General features: G+C 49.1%; 1 protein-coding gene across 2 annotated transcripts in view; it reads left to right on the forward strand.

The window, feature by feature from the left end:
* The window catches only part of LOC119969408 (tumor necrosis factor receptor superfamily member 5-like), a 119,305-nt gene that overhangs the window by 88,539 nt on the left and 5,731 nt on the right, over positions 1 to 25,035 (forward strand). For both annotated transcript variants that reach the window (XM_038803027.1, XM_038803026.1), the window contains 3 exons: positions 7,716 to 7,812; positions 22,351 to 22,412; positions 24,464 to 24,562. In XM_038803027.1, the coding sequence (XP_038658955.1) occupies positions 7,716 to 7,812; positions 22,351 to 22,412; positions 24,464 to 24,562 (258 nt within the window). The remainder of the gene's footprint in view (positions 1 to 7,715; positions 7,813 to 22,350; positions 22,413 to 24,463; positions 24,563 to 25,035) is intronic.

A 25,035-nucleotide genomic window follows, 5' to 3' on the forward strand; every position in this document is an offset into this window, starting at 1 on the left:
GAGTGTCAGATGACCCGGGAATCCAGGAGGAGAAAGAGGCAGACGTTCTGGCCTTTGCTTCCCTGGTAGCCCGGAGATGGATACTATTAGCTTGGAGGGACTCAAAGCCCCGAAGTCGAAGACCTGGCTATCAGACATGGCTAGCTGTCTCTGTTTGGAGAAAATCAAGTTCGCCTTGAGAGGGACACGGTTAGGGTTCGCCCGGAGGTGGCAACTGTTCATCGACTTCTTTGTGGGAAATTAATCATCAGTAGACGGGGTGGGGGGGAATAGTTTAGATTAGAGTAGGGGGTCAATAAGGGTGGGACCTGTACGAGAGGTAAATGGCTTTTGCACTATGTTTATGGTTTCATGTATATTGGGCGAAATTCTCCGACCCCCAGCAGGGTCGGAGAATCGCCTGGGGCCGCCGAAAATCCCGCCCCCGCCATGGCAGAGATTCTCCGCCACCCGGGAATTGGCGGAAGCGGAAGAGAATCCCCCAGCGCGCATGCGCCGGTGGTGACGTCAGCGGCAGTTGCCGCTGACGTCACCACCGGCGCATGCGCGAACCGGCGAAGGCCTTTCGGCCAGCCCCCGCGGCAGGCGGCGGGCCTGAAAGGCCGCTGGTGCCGGTTTTGCCGCCAGTCGGCGTGGTGCCAACCGCTCCGGAGCGGGCCTAGCCCCCAAAGGTGCGGAGAATTCTGCACCTTTGGGGAGGCCCGACGCCGGAGTGGTTGGCACCACTCCCCTACGCCGGGACCCCCCGCCCCGCCGGGTAGGGGAGAATGCTGCCCATTGTTTATTTTGTTGTTGTCACTATACCAAAAATACCTCAATAAAATGTTTATTTAAAAAAATAGAAAATCCCAAGTCTAGTTGTGAAGAGGACACCGAGTCCAAGATGCTTTGATAGAGGCTGTTCAGAGTTTACTTCTCTTCTCGAACACTAGTGCGTGTTGCCTTGATGTGCAATAAAGAAGAGTATATATAATTAACTACCCAAAACCTGTTCACCTTATTGCTTTCAAATACTGGAAATTTAATCCATCAACAGAACCCATAATACTAACAGAGTCACCTCTTTGCATATCATTTTTAATTAAAAAGAAACAAAAAAATAATTAATAATAATACATGCAATTAATGCTTCACATCCCCCACATTCCTACCCTGCCTTGGAAACAAAAAAAAAGTTAAGGCGGCAGCATGAACATTTCCATTGTAATAAAAAAAGTCTCTTCAGGAGATATCCAACAATTTCTGTGGACAAAGATATTTTTGTGAAACAATCTGACAATTGGTGACTTGTGGCGATATGTTTTACTTCTGAAATCGCCTTTCTTTCCAACATTTAAAAAAAAATTTAGAGTACCCAATTATTATTATTATTTTTCCAATTAAGGGGCAATTTAGCATGGCCAATCCACCTACCCTGCACATCTTTAGGTTGTGGGGGTGAAACCCATGCAGAGACGGGGAGAATGTGCAAACTCCACACGGACAGTGACCCAGGGCTGGGATTCGAACCCGAGTCCTCAACGCCGTAGGCTGCAATGCTGACCACTTTCTTTCCAACATCTGATACCAGAGTGGTCAATTATAGAATTTACAGGGTAGAAGGAAGCCATTCGAGTCCCTTGGAAAGAGCACCCCACTTAAGCCCACGCCCCAGCCTGTCCCTGTAACTCAGTGACCTTTTTGGACACTAAGAGCAATTTATCATGGTCAATCCACCTAACCTGCATACCTTTGGACTGTGGGATGAGCACCTGGAGGAAACCAGACACGAGGAGAATGTGCAGACTCTGCACAGACAGTGACCCAAGCTGGGAATTGAGCCTGGGACCCTGGGGCTGTGAAGCAACTGTGCTAATCACTGTGCTACCATGCTGCCCAAAATCCTCGGCCTCTCTCCCGTGACACTTTCAAATAGACATTGTTGCGGAGTGAATGGTTATCTATACATCACTCACAGGCACATTTTTCCCCGGTTGCCCCTTATGAGAGTTCCTTTAAATGCAGTCATATCTACTGCTTCGGCCAGTGCAAGTGGCTCTGCAGCTAAGGTGCATTTTGTTTTCTTTGATTTCCATGCTAATGTTTCTTCCTACAAAACAAAATATCAATCTTGCTGTACCTGAATATCTATTGGGAAAATTAGCATTAGGGTGTCACTAAAAATGACTGAATTCATCCTTTCTGGGCCATTCAGGTCTGGAAATTGGAGCATAGATTCTTCTAAACTTAATTTCTTCCATGTCTCATTTGGTTTTAGCACATCCCCAATACCATATTTCAGCATGGTGCTCCATCCTTGTCACGAGTAGGCCTACATTAACACTGCAATGAAGTAACTGTGAAAAGCCCCGAGTCGCCACATTCCAACACCTGTTCGGGTACACTGAGGGAGAATTAAGAATGTCCAAATTACCTACAGCAAGTCTTTCGGGACTTGTAGGAGGAAACCGGAGCACTCGGAGGAAACCCACACAGACACAGGGAGAACGTGCAGACTCCACACAGACAGTGACCCAAGTCGGGAATCGAACACGGGTCCATAGCGCTGTGAAGCAACAGTGCTAACCTTGCATAAAGAGTTTCATTGCCTGGTTAAACTTGATCTGCTTCTTCCTTAGTTGGAGACACTTCATTTTGTAAAGATCTGGCCCAATTAATCGGGATGCTATTAACATTCTCTGGGCAAGATGGTTGAATTAGGGCTATTCTCAACTTAGTCTGCCTAACATCCAACCCTATATACCGAAAGACTCCAGAAACCAGACTTCCAATTTTGAATTCCTTTAGAATTTTATCACAAATTTTTCCAAATGCCGTGGATTCCCTCCACAGGAAATTATCCAAGTGCATTAAGAAAAGGCCTGTTAGCTTTCCTTCATTGGAGCAATTAGGTATAGTTGAATCTACCTTTAGCCAAAGACAACCAACATTTAGTTGGATGGACCAAACTGAAATATACCAAACACTGGATACATTGTTTAGCCATAAACAGACTGGTTCAGCTTCCATAATCTCCCCTCTATATCTCCAATTTCTTTTGGAAGCTTCCTTTGAAACCGATTTACATTCCCATGGGTATGTCGCGAAAAGTGCGACGGTAACTAGAGAAAGGATTGGCCCACTCAAAGACAAAAGAGGGAATTTATGCACGGACTCAGAGGAAATGGGTGAGATTCTTAATGAGTACTTTGCATCGGTATTCACAAAGGAGAGGGACAAGACGGATGTTGAGGCTAGGGATGGATGTTTAAATACTCTAGGTCAAGTTGTCATACGGAAGGGGGAAATTTTGGATATTCTAAAAGACATTAAGGTGGACAAGTCCCCAGGACCGGATGGGATCTATCCCAGAGTACTGAGGGAAGCGAGGGTTGAAATAGCTGGGGCCTTAACAGATATCTTTACAGCATCCTTGAGCATGGGTGAGGTCCCGGAGGACTGGAGAATTGCTAATGTTGTTCCTTTGTTTAAGAAGGGTAGCAGGGAAAATCCAGGGAATTATAGATCTGTGAGCTTGACGTCAGTGGTAGGCAAACTGTTGGAGAAGATACTGAGGGATAGGACCTATTCACATATGGAAGAAAATAGACTTATCAGTGATCGGCAGTATGGTTTTGTGCAGGGAAGGTCATGCCTTACAAACCTAATAGAATTCTTTGAGGAAGTGACAAAGTTAATTGATGAGGGAAGGGCTGTAGATGTCATATACATGGACTTTAGTAAGGCGTTTGATAAAGTTCCCCATGGCAGGTTAATGGAAAAAGTGAAGTCGTATGGGGTTCAGGGTGTACTAGTTAGATGGATAAAGAACTGGCTGGGCAACAGGAGACAGAGAGTAGTGGTGGAAGGGAGTGTCTCAAAATGGAGAAGGGTGACTAGTGGTGTTCCACAGGGATCCGTGCTCGGACTACTGTTGTTTGTGATCTACATAAATGACCTGGAGGCAGGTATAGGTGGTCTGATTAGCAAGTTTGCAGATGATACAAAGATTGGTGGAGTTGTAGATAGCGAGGAACACTGTCAGAGAATACAACAAAATATAGATAGATTGGAGAGTTGGGCAGAGAAATGGCAGATGGAGTTCAATCCAGGCAAATGCGAGGTGATGCATTTTGGAAGATCAAATTCAAGAGCGGACTATATGGTCAATGGAAGGGTCCTGGGTAAAATTGATGTACAGAGAGATCTTGGAGTTCAGGTCCATTGTACCCTGAAGGTGGCAACGCAGGTTGATAGAGTGGTCAAGAAGGCATACAGCATGCTTGCCTTCATCGGACGGGGTATTGAGTACAAGAGTCGGCAGGTCATGTTACAGTTGTATAGGACTTTGGTTAGGCCACATTTGGAATACTGTGTGCAGTTCTGGTCGCCACATCACCAGAAGGATGTGGATGCTTTGGAGAGGGTGCAGAGGATGTTCACCAGGATGTTGCCTGGTATGGAGGGTGCTAGCTATGAAGAAAGGTTGAGTAGATTAGGATTGTTTTAATTGGAAAGATGGAGATTGAGGGGGGACCTGATTGAGGTCTACAAAATTATGAGAGGTATGGACAGGGTGGATAGCAACAAGCTTTTTCCAAGATTGGGGTGTCAGTTACAAGGGGCCACGATTTCAAAGTGAGAGGGGGAAAGTTTAAGGAAGATGTACGTGGAAAGTTTTTTATGCAGAGGGTGGTGGGTGCCTGGAACGCTTTACCAGCTGAGGTGGTAGAGGCGGGCACGACAGCATCATTTAAGAGGCATCTAGATGGGTATATGAACGGACGGGAACAGAGGGAAGTAGACCTTGGAAAATAGGAGACAGGTTTAGATAAAGGATCTGGATCGGCGCAGGCTGGGAGGGCCGAAGGGCCTTTTCCTGTGCTGTAATTTTCTTTGTTCTTCTTTGTTTTTTGAACATCCTCAACATGCTTTTCCTGGGGAGTCTACTTCAACTTCCTGGTCACCCAGCTGTCCTCAAATCCCCGAGCTACAAGTCTGTCCGTAGTTTTGTACATACCATTGGGGAATACGTTCCTCGTACATATCCATCAATGGGACAATGTTGGCTGTCCTTTAGCTGTCACCTCCATGCAAATGTCAAACTCCCTTTAACTGTTAAAAGTTCTTTTTGCTTTGCCTCCTTTACCAATGTACCACCTAACTGGTTAGCAGACACTCTAGCTTCTCTATCATATGTCGCTCTTCACCTGTTCTTTGATCCTTGCTCTTGTTAAACTGTTCCCTATTAGTTCTCCTGTCTCTATCTATGGCCACTACTACTCAACCTATCCCTCGACTGCCTTTCACAAGTTCTTAACCTTTTCCTTGGGCTGTGATCACCATTTGTTCCACTGTATAAACCTACACTACATTTCCTGGTTATCCGCATTTTTGTTTCCTTCTGTCAATCCATATCTTGCACCTTATCTTGCACATTTAACCAATTTTTTGTACTTCCCTGTGGCCCTTCCTGTCCTTCCTACTTTGGTGGCTTCCCTCCACTCATTAGCCCTTTTGACTTGTATGTCACCCTAGTTTCAACTTTTGTTAGTTGGTCTTTGTGACAAATGGCTCTATCCTGATCTTTCCCAGCAGTTGGTCTACTCCCAGTTAGCCCATGATCAGTCACAATCTGTTGTTCATACATGTCTGGCATATCCACATGCAAAGTCCATGGTGCATCACAGTTTCCATCTTCTGTCCAGTCATATTTTATATAAAAACTTTATCCCATTAATTTTAAGAGAACGTCCAAACCTCCGTCATTGTCCAGTTCCTGAGTGTCTAGTTCTGAGAATACTGTGCAGCTGATCTTGCTCCTTGCAGGAAGTGCAAGTGCTAAAGACATCCTATGCTTTCTTTTTTGGTAGTGATGTACATTCCATTGAACATAATGTTTCATTTCACAAAACAGTGGTGGAAAATCAAACCCTGCCATCCTATACCTGGTTTCAGTCACCTTCCTTCAAAGTCTCCAATTACCATCTTCTCTCAAATAATTAACTCAATACTAGCCTTCTGTATGGAAGTAAATCTCAGTCTCCAATCTTCATTTTCAGGCAACCATTTTTACAATCAAATGTTAGAGAAAATCCCAAGCCTGGTTGTGGGGAATAAACTCGGAAGTTTTGATAGAGTCTGTTTATTATTCATCACAGATCTCACTTTTCCACTTTAACATCAGCTACCCGGTGCTGGCTGACTCTTCATACACTCTTCTGAGTATACTTAACTAATCAATGCCCAACACATGTTCACCTTATTAATTTAAAGTACTGGGTATTTAACATTCATCAACAGAAACCAGATTCCATTGGTGAGCAGGAATAACATATTACATAACTCAGCAACCTCACCATCATAGAAAGGAGATCTTCACCTCCAAACCCTGGGGTTGAGCAGGGTATCTGTGTCTAATCCAGTGTGGAATTGGATCTCAAACAAGATTGTTCTTCATGTTATTGTGATTGAGAGTACGAGGGTACATCATCCATTTTGGTTTCTTCCTCATTAAGTGGATAACCCTTTCCTTTATTCCCTTCTTTCCCAAGAATGTCAGAGGTCTGAGCTTAGACAGCACCTTTAAACAACACCTTCCAATCCTGTGTCTTCTGGGGCAGCAAATACCTAGAAACACCATCACTCCAAGTTCTCCAAGTCGTTCACCATCCCGACTTGGAAGCATATCGCCATTCCTTCACTGTTACTGAGCCAGAATCCTGGGATTCCTTCCCTAGCAGCACTGTGGATGTATCAAACCACATGTATCTCCAATGGGTCAATAAGGTGGCTCAACATCACCTTCTCGAGGGCAATTAGGGATGGCCAATAAATGCTGGACTTGACAGCGATGCCCACATCCTGTGAAAGAAAAAATTGATGATGACAAGCTGTTCAATCATGGGGAGCATCACAATTAGACCTGATTTTGTCCTTTCCTGGTGCCTACGTGTGCGCGCGCACACACACACGTGCGCTTATGCTACCACCACCCCTCAACCCACTGCCTCGTTACCTTGCCCTCCTAACCCAAGACACTGATACCAATTGTCACTTAGCATGTCTACCAGTCAAATTTGGTGCCTGTTGGATCAATACCCAGCAGTTGGTAGATTCACCTACTGCAGCCCAATGTATTAAAGTGCTGTTACTGCCAGGAATCCCTAGCTTGCAAAGTGAAATCCTCTGATATAAAAGGAGAAAGTTTGGTGAATATTTTTGGATCCGTACCGAACCTCAGATAAAGGTATTTTTTGAATAAATTATTTTAGATTTGAGTAGAGTAGATTGGGAGAAGCCGTTTCCATTGGAGTTGGGGAGGGGGGGGGGGGGGAATCTTTAACCTGAGCACACAGATTTGAGATAATTGGGAAAGGAACCAGAGGCGAGATGAGGAGAATTATTTTCAGGCACCAAGTTATTCTAAGCTGGGAAGGACAGTAGGGGCAGATTGAATAGTAACTTTCAAATCAGGAGAAGAACAAATTGGAAAGCCCTTTCACAGAGCTGGCCCAGAAGTCATGGGCCGAGTGGCCACTTTCTATGCTGTAAGATTCTTTGATTCCATGAATTATTTGTAGGATTTTCTAGAGTTCTGATGTCTTTTGCATGGGTGCTTAGCATCCGTTATGAGGCTGGATTTTGAACCTTCAGTTAACAGCCCAACAGTTTAGGTGTGGCTGTAGTTGTTAGTTAATTTGTAACGGTGTCATTTTCATTACTCACTTGACTAGGCGATCGAAAGAACCAGGCAACAGTTTGCGAGGACTGCAAATTCGGATTCTATTCAAACGTGACATCTTTAACTGAGCCCTGCAGGAAGTGGACGAAGTAAGTACCTGAGGTTAAACTAAATGCTGGACCAGAGCTTTACAAGAAAGATGGAACAGACCCTTTGCTAAGAGAGAGAGTGAACATGATGGAGGGTGAACCTTCTACCTCCCCTCACTCCTGGTTACCATGGTTGCATAAGTAGAAGCTTACTGACCTGCGGGGTAGGATCCATGCTAGGGGATTGGGGTTTCCAGCTCTAATTGGACATATTTCTGGACGTTTCATCGTGTGAACCCTTGCCTCTCAACTATCCCAAACCCACTTCCCCCAACTCTGCCGCCATTATCTACCATTGTTCTTCCTCCTGGAGCAGCAATTCTTCAAACCCTAGTGGATGACACCGGGAAGCTATCCTAAACATTTATAAACCATTATCCAACCTTCAGCTGGAGTATTTTGTCAAATTCAATGCAATCTGAAGGATGCAAGTCCTTAGAGAGGGTGCAGAGGAGACTTCAGTTAATGTGGCAGGCTAAAGAGGCTGGGATTGTTAATTGGATGCTCAAAATGATGAGGGGCTTAAATTCGTGAATGAGGAGACACTGTTTACAATGATGAGCTGCGGATGCGTATTTTGGACCAATAGCAAACAAATAAGAGTGAAGGTGAGGAGAATATTTTTACGCAACAAGTTGTCAAAGTAGATTATGTTCTGTAGGAATTGAAAAGAATAAGAGATGATGTCATTGGAGAATACACAAATGCTGAAGGGCTTGACAGGATCGGCACTGGAAGGATCTTGCTTCCAGGCTGGAGGTTCAGGGACTAGATCTACGAATTTTGAACTGATTGCGGAGAGTTGTTGTTTTTAGAGTGTTGTGAATCTCTGGAATGATCTAACCCAGAGAGCTGTGGCTGCTCAGGTATTGAGTATATTTTAGGCTGGAGCAGATATAGGACGCAATTTTCCCCAAAGGGAACAAAGTTCCGAAGCGAGCACGTTTAGCTGTGTGTTTCCCATGTGTTTCCCGGCACTCGCAGTGCTAAGAAACACATAGCTAGTCAACGCGACTCGCTTTAATAAGGAGCCTGAAGCGAGGCTGCACATAGCATCGTTTTTTACAATGGGGAGCTCTGCTCGCTGGAGCCAATTGTAGCTAAAGATTGGGATGCCATTTTTAAATGGCATCCCAATGAAAATATGCCACCTTTGGCAGTGCCCCTGCCAGCAGCACTTGGGTACCTTGGTAATGCCAGGCTGGCACCCAGGTGGCACTGCTAGGGTGCCAGGCTGGCAGTGCCAGGGTACCCATATGGCACCAGCAGTGCCACTCTGCCCAAAGGTTCTGCAGCTGGGGGCCTCCGATTCCCTTGGAGACCCCCACGAGTGCTGTTCTATCTGGTCTCCGTCTGTGGGAACCAGTACCAAACAGTGCTTGCCTGAGGACCCGAGGTGAAGGGATTGAATCCCAAAGCCTCAGGTACCTTGCAAATTTGCATATAGCTTCGTTTTTTACAATGGGGAGGTCTGCTCGCTGGAACCAATTGTAGCTAAAGATTGGGATGCCATTTTTAGAGAAAGGCTTACTACCTTGCTCTAATATACAGATTTGCCAAAACCTGATCCCAACCATTGTGGGCGGGGTTCCCCTTAAAACATCTCACGAAATTTTGTTGAATCTCGCGAGGTGTTGCGAGCTGGGTAGATCCCGAGAGTGGGGTATCCCAGCCTTCACCGCTCACGTTGCGCCATGCTGCTTTTCCGCCCATAGTTTTGAACTCTCCATATCAAGGAATATAAGGATCAAGTGAGAAAGTGTAGTTGAAGTGAAAGATCAGTTTTATTAGTGTCACAAGTTGGCTTACATTAACACTGCAACGAAGGTACTGTGAAAATCCTCTCGTCGCCACACTCTGGCGCCTGTTCGGGTACACGGAGGGAGAATTCAGAATTTCTAATTCACCTAACAAATACGTCTTTCAGGACTGTGCGAGGAAACCGGAGCATCCGGAGGATACTCACACAGACACGGGAGAACGTGCAGACTCGACACAGACAGTGACCCAAACCAGGAATCAAACTTGGGACGCTGGCGCTGTGAAGCAACAGTGCTAACGATTGTGCTAAGCTTAGGCTTGAGGGGTCTGCTTCTATATTTTCTGCAATGATATTGCTGACTGCTGTTTTTCTCAAATCAGATATTTTTATAGTTTACAATCAATGTTTTGTTGCTTTTTATTGTTCCTGTGATTTTTCTCCTGCATTGCTGAAGAGCACGGTAGCACAGTGGTTAGCACAGTTGCTTCGCACTCCAGGGTCCCAGATTTGATTCCGGCTTTGGTCACTGTCTGTCCGGAGTCTGCACGTTCTGCCCCTGTCTACGTGGGTTTCCTCCGGGTGCTCCGGTTTCCACCCACAGTCCAAAGTTGTGCAGGTATATATAATAAATTGCCCTCAGTGTCGAAAAAGGTTTGCTGGGGTTACTGGGTTATGGGGATGGGGTGGAGGCACGGGCTTATGTGGGGTGCTCTTTCTGAGGGCTGGTGATGACTCGATGGGCCAAAACGCCTCCTTCTGCACTGTAAATTTTATGATTCTATGATTCAGTGTCCGGAGATTATTCATTAATTCCTGGTCACTTTGCAACCCTATAAAGGAATGGGTTTAATCTCACTTGATTCCCAAGACGTGGGTGATGGCAATTTATGACTCTGGGCATTAGGTTGCAGAATGCATCACCAGGGATGTTAATTGTGGATTGAGAGCAGATTCTGCAAAAACATTAGACTGGAAAATGATGGTGAATATTGGGGATAACAGCTGTATTTGGACAGGAGAGGGAGCAGGATTAGACGGTCTCTTTCTTCCTTTGTTAAAACACATTTTAAAATTTGCTGACTCTATTGCTGTCAGGAGACTACCCCGTTAATGTCAATTTTACCTCCAGGACTGGCTCCCTCTGCTGGTTTGAATGTCTGAACTGTCCAGGAACCAAACACTGTGATCCTGTAAAAGGACCAACTTCTCTTAAATTTCAATTGAAAGTAGCTGTAGCCATGGACACATAGAATCATAGAATTTACAGTGCACCCTTCAAACACATACATTTATAAACACACAACATGCGCATGCGTGCACATATACACACATGCATGCATATATATATATACACACTTCAACTCTCTGTATATCCGCGTACAAAATAAACACTAACTGTGATGCTATTTTGAAATATAAATAGTAGTTTTTACAACTGGTTATTGTTTAAATTAAGTCATACGGAAAAAGCGCTTGCTTATTTTTACAAGAAGTATGCTACCATTTCTTCTAGCTTATAATGCTGAGTGCCCTCGACTGAATGTGCATATCTATGCTCCTTTGTGTGTGTATGGGTATGTGTGTGTTATGTGCATATGTGTAAAGCATGTATATACCTATTGTGTGCATGTGTGCATATGCTTGTACATGTGCATATGTAAGCATGTATGCATGTGTGTGAATATATGCATGTGTGTCTATAAACTTGTGTGTCTATGTACTCAGTGTGTGCATGCATAGTGGATAATTGTGGTTGCCTGCATAGTGTTTCACCTGTTTATCACTGCAAAATCTTGTCGAACTGTGGCTCGTTAAAATTAGATTAAAATAAGTTACATTGGTTAAAGCTTTTATAAATCTGCAACAAACCTGGAATCTCTGAATGTGCTAATGGTAGAGATTTGCAATAGTTTCATTGTAAAGGCCTGCAGGGGGAGGTTTTGTGGTGCAGTGGGCAGCGCCCCTCCCTCTGAACCAGGAGCTCCCGGTTTGAGTCCCACCCCAGGACTTGACGGGCAAGGAAGGTGCGTCCATAAAGCGGCCAAATGGACTTCTGGTGATGACATGTAGGTGGAGGTTGCACTTTGGGTGCCTCCTGCTAGAGCTTTCCTTTTTTTTTGCCCTTTTCACCCAGGTGTGGGGGAAAATTTTATATAATTGACCTCCAGTAAAGTTGTGGTAGCTGAAAAGATGTTGTGAACCCAACAAACAAATACGGGATGAAAAGGAGCGAGCGAGAGTCCGCCTGCGAGCTCGAGTTCAGTGCTGAATTCTGTTGGTGGAGAAATGGCGGAAGCAAGCTTGCTGAGTGGGGTGGTGCCCACTACGGCGGATAAGCTGGCTGAGGTGATGACAGGGGAATTTGAGCGGCAGTTCACCAAACACGTTGAGTGGCTGGGGAAGGAGATGATGGCTTTGCTTAAGCAGTTGGTGGATGATACTCTGGCCCTGATCAAGGAGGCTCTTGGAAAGAAGTCGGCAGTGCATGGTGAGGTGTTGAAGGGGGTGAAGAAGGTATTGTCACGGCATCGTGACCCGTTCATCTCGACGGAAGCGGAGTTGTGGAGGAGAGCAATAGAGGGCAGAGAGCCAAAGTGGAGGACCTGGAGAACTGATCATGACGGCAGAATTTGTGGATCGTGGGACTGGCTGAGGGGCTGGAGGGCTGGATTCTGATGGAGTACTTTGCAGAGATGTTCGCCAAGCTTTTGGGGGAAGAAGAGGATGCCTCCCTCGATGCGCTGGATAGGACTTACTGATGGCTCTGGCCAAAACCAAAGGTGGATGAGCCACCAAGAGCTGTGATAGTCTGTTTTCATAACTACCAGATGAAGGAGAAGGTGCTGAGATGAGCGAAGCAGAATCGAGAGGTGAGGTGGAGGCAGTGGTGTACGAACATACCAAGACCTCATGGTGGAGCTGACAAGAAGGCGGACGGCCTTCAACATGGAGAAGGCAGCATTGTACAATATTTTGGGTGATCTACCCGACGAAGTTGATAATTGACCATGATGTGACCATCAATTCACACGAGATGATTAGCAGAAGTGAACAGTGGTTTTAATAAGCTGGATCTGTGCCTGTCTGCGACTGCTCAGTACTGAGTGCCGTCTACAGGCTGCAGGTTTATATACCACCCCCGAGGGGGCGGAGCCACAGGCGGAGCCCACAGGCGTATCAAAATAATACAGTACAATACAGTGGTGAATTGCAGTAGCAATACGTCCACCACATTCACCCCCTATTAAAAATTGAAGTCCAGCGGGGGTGAAGTGGGCTCACATATCGAGTCTGTCCGGAGCCTTAATTGTTCTCTGTGATCGCCTCAGCTCTGGCTTTGCTGCGGGCACGGGTGTTAGACTCGTTGACTCTGGCAGCGTGTCGTCTGGAGCTTCATCACAGTGTTTCGGCAACGGGGGAAGGGGGTTGTAGGCCCTATAGGGGCGGGGGTGGTATTCAGGTTCCCCAGGGGGGCAGCTGGTAGCCCGCCGTGAGGTATGCGGTTGGTGGTAATAGGCGGTGTGGGGGGGGGGGGGGGGGGGGGGGGGAGGGGCGCGCGCATTGGTGATAGTCGCTGGGGAAACCGCCGGGTGCCAGATCCCAGATGGAGACTGTATCCTGTTGTTCGCCGCGGTTCGCCACGTAGGCATACTGAGGGTTGGCATGTAGGAGCTGGATCCTCCCAACCAGGGAATCGGACTTAAGGCTCCTCACGTGCTTCCGGAGGACAGGCCCCGGTGTTGTCAGCCAGGACCCTGGAGATGGACTTCCTGGGGAAGACAAATAGACGGTCGTGAGGGGTCTCGTTCGTGGCTGTGCAGAGGGGCGACTGAATGGAGTGCAGCGCATCGGCGAGGACCTCCTGCCAACGGGAAACTGGGAGACTTCTAGACCGCAGGGTCAGAAGGACGGCCTTCCATACCATCATGTTCTCTCTCTCCACCTGTCCGTTTCCCCGGGGGTTGTAGCTGGTAGTCCTGCTCGAGGCAATGCCGTTACCGAGCAGGTACTGACGCAGCTCATCGCTCATAAAAGAGGAGCCTGGTCACTGTGGTCGTAACTGGGGAATCCGAACAGGGTGAAGATGCTGTGCAGGGCCACAATGACAGTGGCCACGGTCATGTTGGGACATGGGACGGCAAAGGGGAAATGGGAGTACTCGTCAACTACGTTGAGGAAGTACACGTTGCGGTCAATGGAGGGAAGGGGCCCTTTGAAATCGACGCTGAGGTGCTCAAAGGGGCGGTAGGCCTTCACCAGGTGAGCCCTGTCTGGCCGATAGAAGTGCGTCTTGCACTCCACACAGACCTGGCAGTCCCTGGCCATGGCCCTGACCTCCTCGGTGGAGTAGCGCAGGTCGCGGGCCTTGATGAAGTGGAGAAGCCGCGTGACCCTCAGGTGGCAGTGGTCATTGTGGATGGCCCGAAGTCGGTCATCTTGCATGCTGGCGTATGTGCCGCGGGACAGGGCATCTAGGGACTCATTGAGCTTCACAGGACGATACACAATATTGTAATTATAGGTGGAGAGCTTGATTCTCCACCTCAAGATCTTATCATTCTTGATCTTGCCCCGCTGTGTGTTGTTGAACATAAAGGGTACTGATGTTGGTCGGTGACGAGGGTGAATCTCCTACCGGCCAGGTAGTGCCTCCAATGTCGCACAGCTTCCACAATGACTTGAGCTTCCTTTTCGACAGAGGAGTGTCGAATCTCGGAGGTGTTGAGAGTACGGGAAAAGAAGGCCACGGGCCTGCCTGCTTGGTTAAGGGTAGCGGCCAGGGTGACATCTGTGCATCGCTCTCCACCTGGAAGGGGATGGACTCATCAACCGCGTGCATCGCAGCCGTACTAATGTCTGCCTTGATACGGCTGAAGGCCAGGCGGGCCTCAGTCGTCAGGGGGAAGATGGTAGCTTTGATAAGTGGGCGGGCTTTGTCCGCATAGTTGGGGACCCACTGGACATAATATGAGAAGAACCCCAGGCATCTTTTCAGGGCCTTGGGGCAGTGGGGAAGGGGGAGTTGCAGGAGGATGCACATGCGGTCGGGGTCGGGGCCCAGGACTCAGTTTTCCACGACATAGACGGGGATGGCTAGGCGGGTTGTGTGGAAAACGCATTTCTCCTTATTGTCGGTGAGATTCAGGGATTGGGCGGTTTGAAGGAACTTATGAAGATTGGCGTCATGGTCCTGCTGATCATGGCCGCAGATGGTGACATTATCCAAATATGGGAAGGTGGCCCGCAGCCTGTGCTGGTCAGCCATTCGGTCCATCGTTTTTTGGAAGACCGAGACCCCGTTGGTGACGCCGAAGGGGACCCAGAGGAAGTGGACGAGGCGGCCGTCTGCCTCAAAGGCCGTATAGTGGTGGTCTTCCGGGCGGATCGGAAGCTGGTGATATGCGGAATTCAGATTTACCGTGGAGAACACCCGGTAGTGCGCAATCTGATTAACCATACCCGCTCTGCGGGGAAGGGGATACGCATCGAGTTGCGTGTACCGATTTATGGCCTGGCTGTAGTTTACAACCATCCGGTTATTTTCCCCGGTCCTGACGACCACCACTTGGGCTCTCCAGGGGCTATTACTGGCCTCGATGATCCCCTCCCTCAAGAGCCGCTGGACCTCTGACTTGATAAAAGTCCTGTCCTGGGCACTGTACCGCCTGCTCCTGGTGGTGATGGGTTTACAGTCGGTGGTGAGGTTCGTGAAGAGCGAGGGACGGGCCACCTTAAGGGTCACGAGGCTACATACAGTGAGAGGGGGTAGGGGTCCGCCGAACTTCAGGGTCAGGATGCTGAGGTTGCACTGGAAATCCAGTCCTAACAAGAGAGGAGCGCAGAGATGGGGGAGGACATAGAGTTTAAAATTGGCTTTACCGGTGCCCTGTATCGCGAGGTTCGCAGCACAGTACCCCCGGATCTGCACTGAATGTGATCCGGAAGCAAGGGAGATTGTTTGGGACGTGGGGGAAATCTCGAGGGAGCAGCGCATTACCGTGTCCGGATGGATGAAGCTCTCCGTGCTCCCGGTGCCCATTGATCTGGACGGTGATCATGGAGTTCTTGAGGTGCTTGGGCTGTGACTGGTCGAGAGTGACCGCTCCGAGCTGCGGGTAGCCGGCGTGGTAGGTGGTAGAGAGGTGGTCCAGAGATGGCGGCCAAGATGGCGGCCCCCATGATTCGCACATGGTGGGCTGGGTTGAGGATGGCGGCCAAGATGGAAGCCCCCATGAGTCGCACGTGTCGCGCGGAGTCAAAGGTGGCGGCCCCCACGGATAGCACGAGGCGGATGACGCGTCAGAAGGGGACGGTACCGGCAGGCACGCAGCCACGCTGCGGGGTTTGCGGGCCTGTGAGTCGGGCTGCGATTTTGGAACTTTGGGTCGGGCCAAGCAGACTTTGTCAAAATGTCCTTTCTTGCTGCAGTCGCTGCAGGTCGCGTTCCGGGCTGGGCAACGCTGCCTGGGGTGCTGGTTCTGACCACAGAAATAGCAAGGCGGCCCCGCGGGTTGGGCGGGCAGCCATGCGTCACAGGCCTGGGACACTCTCGGGTCGGGTGATGGCAGCGCCTCCGGCACCCACGAGGCAATTGCGTGGTCGGAGGGGAAAGCATTTAGGCTTTTTGCAAGGCTACCTCTAATGAGGTGGATAGTTTTACCGTCTCTTCAGGGTCGAGGGCGCCCTTTTCGAGAAGGTGCTGTCTGACATAGCTGGACTCGGACTCCAGCCACATAGGTGTCCCAGATGGCGAGTTCCATGTGCTGCGAGGCCATGACGTCCTTGTAGTTACAGTTCCGAACGAGTACCCTCAGGTCACGTAGATATTCCTCCAGCAATTCCCTGTGGTTTTGACGATGTGTGGTGAGGAGATGACGCACGAACACTTTGTTCACCGGAGTCACATAATGTCTTTTCAGGATCGCGACCGTGTCTGCGTACGTGGTCACGTCCTCGATTAGTAAAAAGATTCTGTGGCTCACCCGGGCATGGAGGAGACTCAGCTTGTGTGCCTCAGTGACGGCGGGCGAGGAGGAGGAGGTGAGGTAGGCCTCGAAGCAGCAGAGCCAATGTGAGAAGATTCCTTTGGCTTCAGCTGCCTGTGGGTCAAGTTCCAGTTGATCAGATTTGAGGGCGGCTTCCATTGCGATATCTTTGCTTATTAAATTGATGCGACCATCAATTCACACGAGACGATTAGCAGAAGTGAACAGTGGTTTTAATCAGCTAGATCTATGCCTGCCTGCGACTGCTCTGTACTGAGTGCCGCCTACAGACTGCAGGTTTATATACCACCCCAGAGGGGGCAGAGCCACAGGCGGAGCCCACAGGGGCATCAACATAATACAACACAGTACAATGGTGAATTGCAGTAGCAATACGTTCACCACAGACCATAACTCCAAGGACTATTACTTTGAGACGGCGGAGGAGGCGGAGGCATTCGTGAGGGCCGAAGGATATTTTGATTTCTTCCAGGTGGTGGATGGGAGGGGATAATTTTGAGACATTGGGTGTTATGTTGGGGTTTGTCTCCCTTTATTTGGGGGTATATTCTGTTGGTTTTTTGGGAGGAACTGGGTGTGTGGGAGCTTTAGTGTTGGCTTTTCGATATTGGGCATGTGGGGGTAGGGGGTGCTGGCAGGGGCCATCTCGTTAGCAAATGTAAGTTGGCCAGTGAACGGTAGTGAGGTGGAGGGAGCGGCCGTTGCCGGCCAAGCCTGTGTGGACAGGTTTCGATGGGTCTGGGAGGTGTGAATGGTGGGGGGATGGGGGAGTATGCAGAGAGAAGTGATTTTGTGAGGAAATGGCAGAGTGGTTTCTGGGAAGGAGGGGGGAACGGGTAGCTGGCTGGCGGTGACTAGGGACAGGATTGGGTCCCGCTTGCTGGGCGGGAGGAGGGGGTGGGGCTAGTGACCATGACTGGCATGAAGGGGGGGGGGGGGGGTGAGAGACCCCCCAGTCCGAATGGTAAGGTGGAACGTGCGGGGGTTGGGTGGACCAGTGAAGTGAGCGAGAGTCTTCTCGCATTTGAAGAGCTTGAGAGCTGATGTGCTGCTGTTGCAGGAGACCCACTTGAGGGTGAAGGGCCTGGTGAGGTTTTGGAAGGGTTGGGTGAGTCAGGTGTTCCACTCGAGCTTCGATAGCAGGGCCCGGAGGGGTTGTGATGCTGATGATGGGTAAGAGAGTGGAGAAGGTGGTGGTGGATCGGGGGGGCAGGTATGTTATAGCAACGGGTGCTTTGGAGGGGAGGCTGGTGGTGTTGGTTAACGCGTATGCCCTGAATTAGTTTAATTTAGTTTAATTCTGGGAGGGAATTGACAAAAATACTTTCATAATGCAGTGAAACAGAACGAGCATCAACTTGTAAATCCCTTTAACACACCAGTGGCACGCGGTAACAGTGGGAGAGATTCCTGGTCAGCCATGTGAGGGAAAGAAATTGGAGCTTCGATTATCACCATCCATAGCTCCAGAATACAACACAGTACGTTGTCACAGCAACTCAGACTCTTTATGGGGGCAGCTGGTTCAGTTGCCTGGTCAGCTGCTGTGGATCAGATTGGTGCCAGCAACCCGTTGTTCGATTTCCTTAGTGTTTGGGTTAGATCTTGAGACATGCCCCACCCGTGGTGAAGGTTGTGCCACTGTGCGTCAGAAGGACTCAAGAAGGAGTACCTTTTACTGAAAGTAGTGAAGTTGGTGACAGCTGTGCTTTGCTGCCACCGCCAGGTGAGTATCAGTACTGCTGCTGCAGCGTCCCAGAAGCTGGAGATGTCTGGACCCTCTCACAGCACAAAAATAGCCCCCCAACCTCACCTTCCCACCAAAACCACTCACTGATTACAAATCATGACAACCTCATCTGACATGAACCTTGACTTTCATTACAACTATCACAAGCAAGGTCCTGTTAAGAAAGCTGGGTGGCACGGTGGCACAGTGGTTAGCACTGCTGCCTCACAACGCTAGAGCCTCTGGTTCAATCCTGACCGTGGGTGATTGTGTGGAGTTTTCACATTGTCCGTGTGGGTTTCCTTAGGGTACTCCGGTTTTCTCCCACAGTCCAAAGATGTGCAGGTAACGTGGATTTGCCATGTAATTTGTCCAGGGATGTGTGGCTCAGGTGGGGATAGGGCAGGGGAATGGGCTTGGGTGGGGTACTCTTTCAGGGGGTCAGTAACTCAATGGGCCAAATGACACTGCAGGGATTCCATGATATGTTGAGGAGTTCCTCCTGCAAGGGCATCAGCACTTTAGACAACATACATTTTTGAGAATGCAGCCACCACCAGGCTGGTGGAGCAGATGGAGGAGGAATTTAAAAGGTGGGACATGGTGCCGCTATCGTTGGCGGGTAGAGTGCAGTCCGTCAAAATGATGGTTCTCCCGAGGTTCTTGTTCCTTTTTCAGTGTTTGCCCATCTTTATCCCTAGGGCCTTTTTTAGAAGGGTGACTAGCAGCATCATGAGCTTTGTTTGGGCGCATGGGACCCCGATGGTGAAGAGGGTCTTCTTGGAGCGGGGTAGAGATGGGGGGAGGCTGGCATTACCCAATCTCTCGGGGTATTATTGAGCGGCCAATGTGTCGATGGTGCACAAGTGGGTAATGGAGGGGGAGGGGGCAGCATGGAAACGGATGGAGAGGGCGTCCTGTGGAGATACAAGCCTGGGGGCCCTGGTAACGGCGCCGTGGCCGCTCCCTCCTACGAGGTATACCACGAGTCCGGTGGTGGCGGCTACCCTCAAGATTTTGGGGCAGTGGAGGCGACATAGGGGAGAAGTGGGGGGCTCGATGGAAGCTCCGTTAAGGGGGAACCATAGGTTCGTCCCGGGGAACATTGATGGGGGATTTCAGGGTTGGCACAGAGCGGGCATCAGACAGCTGAGGGACCTGTTTATTGATGGGAGGTTTGCAAGCCTTGGGGAGTAGGAGGAGAAATTTGGGCTCCCCCCGGGGAACATGTTCAGGTATCTGCAGGTAAAGGCATTTGCTAGGCGGCAGGTGGAGGGATTCCCTTCACTTCCCGCGAGGGGGGTGAGCCACAGGGTGCTTTCGGGGGTCTGGGTCGGAGAGGGGAAGATATCTGATATCTGCAAGGTTATGCAGGAGGCGGAGGAGGCGTCAGTAGAGGAGCTGAAAGCTAAGTGGGAGGGGGAACTGGGGGAACAGATCGAAGACGGGACATGGCCTGATGCCCTGGAGAGGGTTAATTCTTCCTCCTCGTGTGCGCGGCTTAGCCTCATCCAATTCAAGGTGCTGCACCGGGCCCACATGACTGGGACAAGGATGAGTAGGTTCTTTGGGGGTGAAGACAGGTGTGTCAGGTGCTCGGGGAGTCCAGCGAACCATGCCCATATGTTCTGGGCATGCCCGGCGCTGGAGGAGTTCTGGAAGGGGGTGGCGAGGACAGTGTCGAGGGTGGTGGGATCCAGGGTCAAGCCAGGATGGGGACTCGCGATTTTTGGGGTTGGGGTGGAGCCGGGAGTGCAGGAGGCGAAAGAGGCCGGTGTGCTGGCCTTTGCGTCCCTAGTAGCCCGGCGAAGGATCTTGCTACAATGGAAGGATGCGAGGCTCCCAAGCGTGGAGACCTGGATCAATAACATGGCGAGATTCATTAAGCTAGAGAAGGTCAAATTCGCCCTGAGAGGGTCGGTACAAGGGTTCTTTAGGCGGTGGCAACCTTTCCTCGACTTTCTGGCTCTACGATAGGGTACGGGGACAGTAGCAGCAGCAACCCGGGGGGGGGGGGGGGGGGGGAGGAGGGGAGGGGAGGGGGGAAGGGGGGGGAAAAGGTGGGGGGGGGGCGGACGATGACTATGTTTGTTTATTTAATTTAAATTTATTTTGAAGTTCTTTTGTTGTTCATTGGGGATGGGGGGGGGGTGTGATACATGCGTCGATACGGTTTGGGGGTGGTACGGTTATGATGGGTTATTTTGTTGCATTTCATTGTTTGTCGTTATGTTTTATACTTTCTGTAACAAATTCCAATAAAAATTATATTTAAAAAAAAATATATTGGATGTAAGAACCTTTGCTCCAAAAATGTTAAATTCAGAATTGTACATTCCGGCTGACTCCCCAGTATAATAACCCTGTTGCAGGAGTATTGAGAACTGATGCTGTTGGGTGAAAACTGGTGTGTTATTGTAGCTACAAGACCATCAACACTTTCTCATTGACTCAGCTGATAAATGCACAGCCAGGTGTGGTCTTCATTGCAAGGGGATTTAAGTACAGGATGTCTTGCTGCAATTGTACAGAGGTTTGGTGAGACCGCACCAGGAGTAATTGTACAGTTTTGGTCTCTTTATTGAAGGACGGATATACTTTCCATAGAGGGAGTGCAATGAAGGCTCAGCTGACTGATTCCTGGGATGGCGGGACTGTCCTAGTAGGAAGGGTTGAGGAGACTGGGTCTGTATTCCCTGGAATTTAGGAGAATGAGAGGTAGTGTAATTGAGACAGAGAAAGTTCTTACAGGGTCTGCCAGGGTAAATGTCGGAAAAATGTCTCCCCTGGCTGGGAGTGTAGAACCAGGGGACACAGTCTCAGAACAAAGGGCAGGCCAGTTAGAACTGAGATGAGGAGGAATATCTTCACTCAGAGAATGGTAAATCGTTGGAATTGTCTACCCCAGTGGAATGTGTGGAGACCCAGACTTTTGGTATGTTTAAGACTGAGATCGAGTAGATTTCTGGATATTACGGATACCAAGGGACATTAGAATAGTGCAAGGAAAATGTCTTTGAGGTAGAAGGTCAGCCATGATCTGTTCGAATGGTAGAGCAGGCTCGAGGGGCCGAATGGCCTACCCTGCTCCTGTTTCCTCTGGTAGAAAGATTTCTTCTTCGCCGATCACTCGCTAACAAGTATGATTGTCCACCTAAGAAACTCTGTTAACTTTGATTTCCTGACCAGATGTAGATGAGCCAGCTGGATGCGGTTTTCCAGCGCAGCAGTGGGGGGGGGGGCGGGGGGGGGGGGGGGTGTCTTCCGCCTGATCCACCGTTGGGAATTGGTTTTGGATTGCCCTTTGGGTGGTTCCTCCCCTTCGATCTTGCCGTCATGAGTGACCCTGCTAGGAGCTCAAGACTCCCAATGGTATTGCTCTCAGCGTCAACGTAACGCTTGAGCCTCTCCGCCACGGCAAGGTGGCAATCCAAGGAAAGGTGTACAAAGATATACAGAGGAAGAGGTTCATGAGTGTGATCCAAAGTTTGTGCTGACCTCAGCTGATCTCCATACTGCTGGACTGAGCATCGAGGCCCCCCTGCTCCTGATTGCTAATCGGTGGCCTACCCTCAAAAGTGCGAATGTGCAGATGTTGCGGGTGGGTGGGTGGGTGGGGGAATCAAGATTGGGTTTGGCTGCGATTCCCCCCCCCACTCACCATATCGGCTGTCACGTGAAGGATGGGTACCAGGGTGGGCTCTGCTGGCACCTGGAGAATGACACGCTTGAGGATGGCCAGTGGGGTTAGGACAGGAGAATGGAGCTGAGAAAGAGGAATAAAAATTCCTAGCAGCCTCGTCCGATCCAGTCCTTTCCAGATGTTCTCATCTGCAAACTGCTGGCTCGTGATCAGGAGCAGGAACTCTGCCTGGATGTTCCCTTCCTTCAGTCACTGCTGCTGCAAACCTCCATCTTGATCAAAGATCAGTGAGAGTACAGTACAGGGACTGATTCTGCGAATTGCTGAACTACCTGACAGCGGAGGGGAGGCGAGGGATGGTCTCTGTTGGTTCTAAGGGCCATTTGTTTCTTTTCAGCTGTGCATCGCTTGGACTGATTGAAGGGATCCCTGGTACCTTGGTGAACGACGTCAGGTGCAGTAAGTACTCTCCACCATACGGAGCTGGTCATTATGGATGACCTGAAGTCTCCAGATTTACAATAAAAATTGTTGTTGGAGATGGTTTGAGAAAGGGATCTTCAAATAGTTGGGGAGTGTGTTCCTGACTGCACCCCCCCCCCCCTGTTCCATTGACCAACCTGAGATGAGCATGTGGTGAGCCAGGAAAAGGAGCTCTCCTGTTTAGGACGTGGAGCTCTAGGGCAAACACTCCAGGAAGAGATGCCGTTCACGCTGATTTGGGAAGGATCAGACAGGGATTTTAAACATTCTCTCCCTCCACCACTGACGCACAGTGGCGGCAGAGTGAACCATCTATAAAATGCACTGCAGCAACTGGCTGAGCCTCCTTCAACAGCACATTCCTGAAAATCGTGACTTTATGTGAATCACAGGTTCCCACAGAAATGAATGCGAAAGCTGGAGTTCGGTTCCTTCAGGCATTTTTTGCCCTGAAGAACCAATGTACATGTTGAAATATTTTACCGTACTGCAGTCCTGACCATTTAAAAAAAAAAATTTGGAGTACCCAATTAATTTTTTCCAATTAAGGGGCAATTTAGCGTGGCCAATCCACCTACCCTGCACATCTTTGGGCTGTGGGGGCGAAACCCACGCAGACACGGGGAGAATGTGCAAACTCCACACAGACAGTGACCCAGAGCCGGGATCGAACCTGGGACCTCGGCGCTGTGAGGCTGCAGGGCTAACCCACTGCGCCACTGTGTTGCCTTTGCGCTGTCCATTCCTAACATGCAATCTAAAATAAATTGTTTAGCAGAACAGAAATTAGATATCACTAAATCACCCAAACATGCTCTGAACGGCACAGCTTGTGTGTCTCACCTGTAGCATTCGTGAAACTAAGCTCAACTTTTTGCTTGCTTTCCTTTCCCACTCTGCCTTTCTTTCTTTTCCATTCTCTCTTTTTCCATTGTCTCTCTCTCTCTTTTTCTCTCTCTCACACTTCCTCTCCTTCTCTTTTCCTCTCCCATCTCCTTTCCCACACTTTCTCTCCTCCAGCCTTTCCCACTCTGGGTGGGATTTTCCAGCCTCCCAGCCGCATGTTCTTCACTGGCAGCGGGGTTCTCTCCTTCTGCCGCTGTTAATGGGAATTCTCATTGAACCTATCCCACGCTGCCGGGAAACCTGTGGGAAGGGATGCGTGCCAGCAGGACCAGAGAATCCCACTGCCAGAGAATTCCGGTCTTTCCTTTTCTCCTCCATCCTTTCCCATTGTCTCGCTCTCCATCTCCAGAGCCTGGACCACTTCCTGACAGATTAGAGGGACCAAGCCCCTGCTCAGGCCGTGAAATAAGTGAGGGGGTGGGGGGAGCCATGAATAAGGTGAGGTGTTCTCACTCCTTACCCCCCCCCGCCCCAGGTTACTCACAGTTCAGTCATCAACAGCTCCCTGTCACTGCACTGCACTTCTGCAACTAGGATTCCGGGCCTCACTGTCTACACCAGGGGTGGGCAAACATTTCCGTGCAAGGGCCATATTCAGAAATTCACAATTTTAAAGGGCCGCATAGTATATTAAGTAAAATAATTACTTCACCCGGTTATGATTCTGGGCGCCTCATATAGAACATAGAACAGTACAGCACAGAACAGGCCCTTCGGCCCTCGACGTTGTGCCAAGCAATGATCACCCTACTCAAGTCAACGTATCCACCCTATACCAGTAAGTAACCCAACAGCCCCCCCCCCCCCTTTAAAAAAAAAAAAAATTTTTTTACTTGGTGGGCCGCATAAAGACCTTTGGCGGGCCGTAGTTTTCCCACCCCTGGTCTACACGCAGTCTCGGCCTCTGGTGACTGTAATGATGGTGCATCATTACATCACAGTAGCTGGCCCCGAATTCATTGGGGATGTGGGGGATGGGGTGACGGGCTGGTGAAATAATAACGTTAATCGAGAAAACAGTCCATGTTATAACAAAATAACTTAAGGTGAAATGATTTATATTCAGGACTTACTATATCTAGTTCAAGATCAGACTGATAAATATTTCCTTTTTATTTCAGGTGTCCCGTTACAGAACAACGAATCCTACAAAGCTGCAGTTATCTGTTTGGCTCTGCTTCTTATCATCATCATAGTTTTATTTATCTGCAGCAGGCTGGGTGAGTCTTCCGTTCTAACAGTTATGTGACGATTGTGACATTTCACAGTACAGCTGACTGAGCCAAGTGTTTAAAGAGAGCTGGAGTGTGTTTTTTTTTAGCTACCAGCCAACTAGCTTTATCATTCTTTGGACTAGGCAGTTGGACTTTGACCTAGAAAACTGAAAGGTAAACTAGCAAACATTAAAAAAAGTTAACCAAACATCAAAATCTGCTTTAAAAGCCTGCCACATTATTCATTGTGTCACAATGTAAGCCCCAGTTATCAGTTATCAGTCTATTTCCATGAGGAGCGGTCTGAAGAACTGATTCCGGTTAATATAACCTATCTATAACTTCTTAAGACACTCAAGCCTATTTGTACTTCCTGTCTGCAAACCTTTACTGCCTATTACTGTTGTTTATGTTGCACTTTGTGGCAACATAACTTCCTATGTTCCTATTCAGAATGGAACTTGCCGATGTAAACTGGT

Source organism: Scyliorhinus canicula, chromosome 7, assembly GCF_902713615.1.
Source record: "Scyliorhinus canicula chromosome 7, sScyCan1.1, whole genome shotgun sequence".
NCBI classification, from domain to species: Eukaryota; Metazoa; Chordata; class Chondrichthyes; order Carcharhiniformes; family Scyliorhinidae; genus Scyliorhinus; species Scyliorhinus canicula.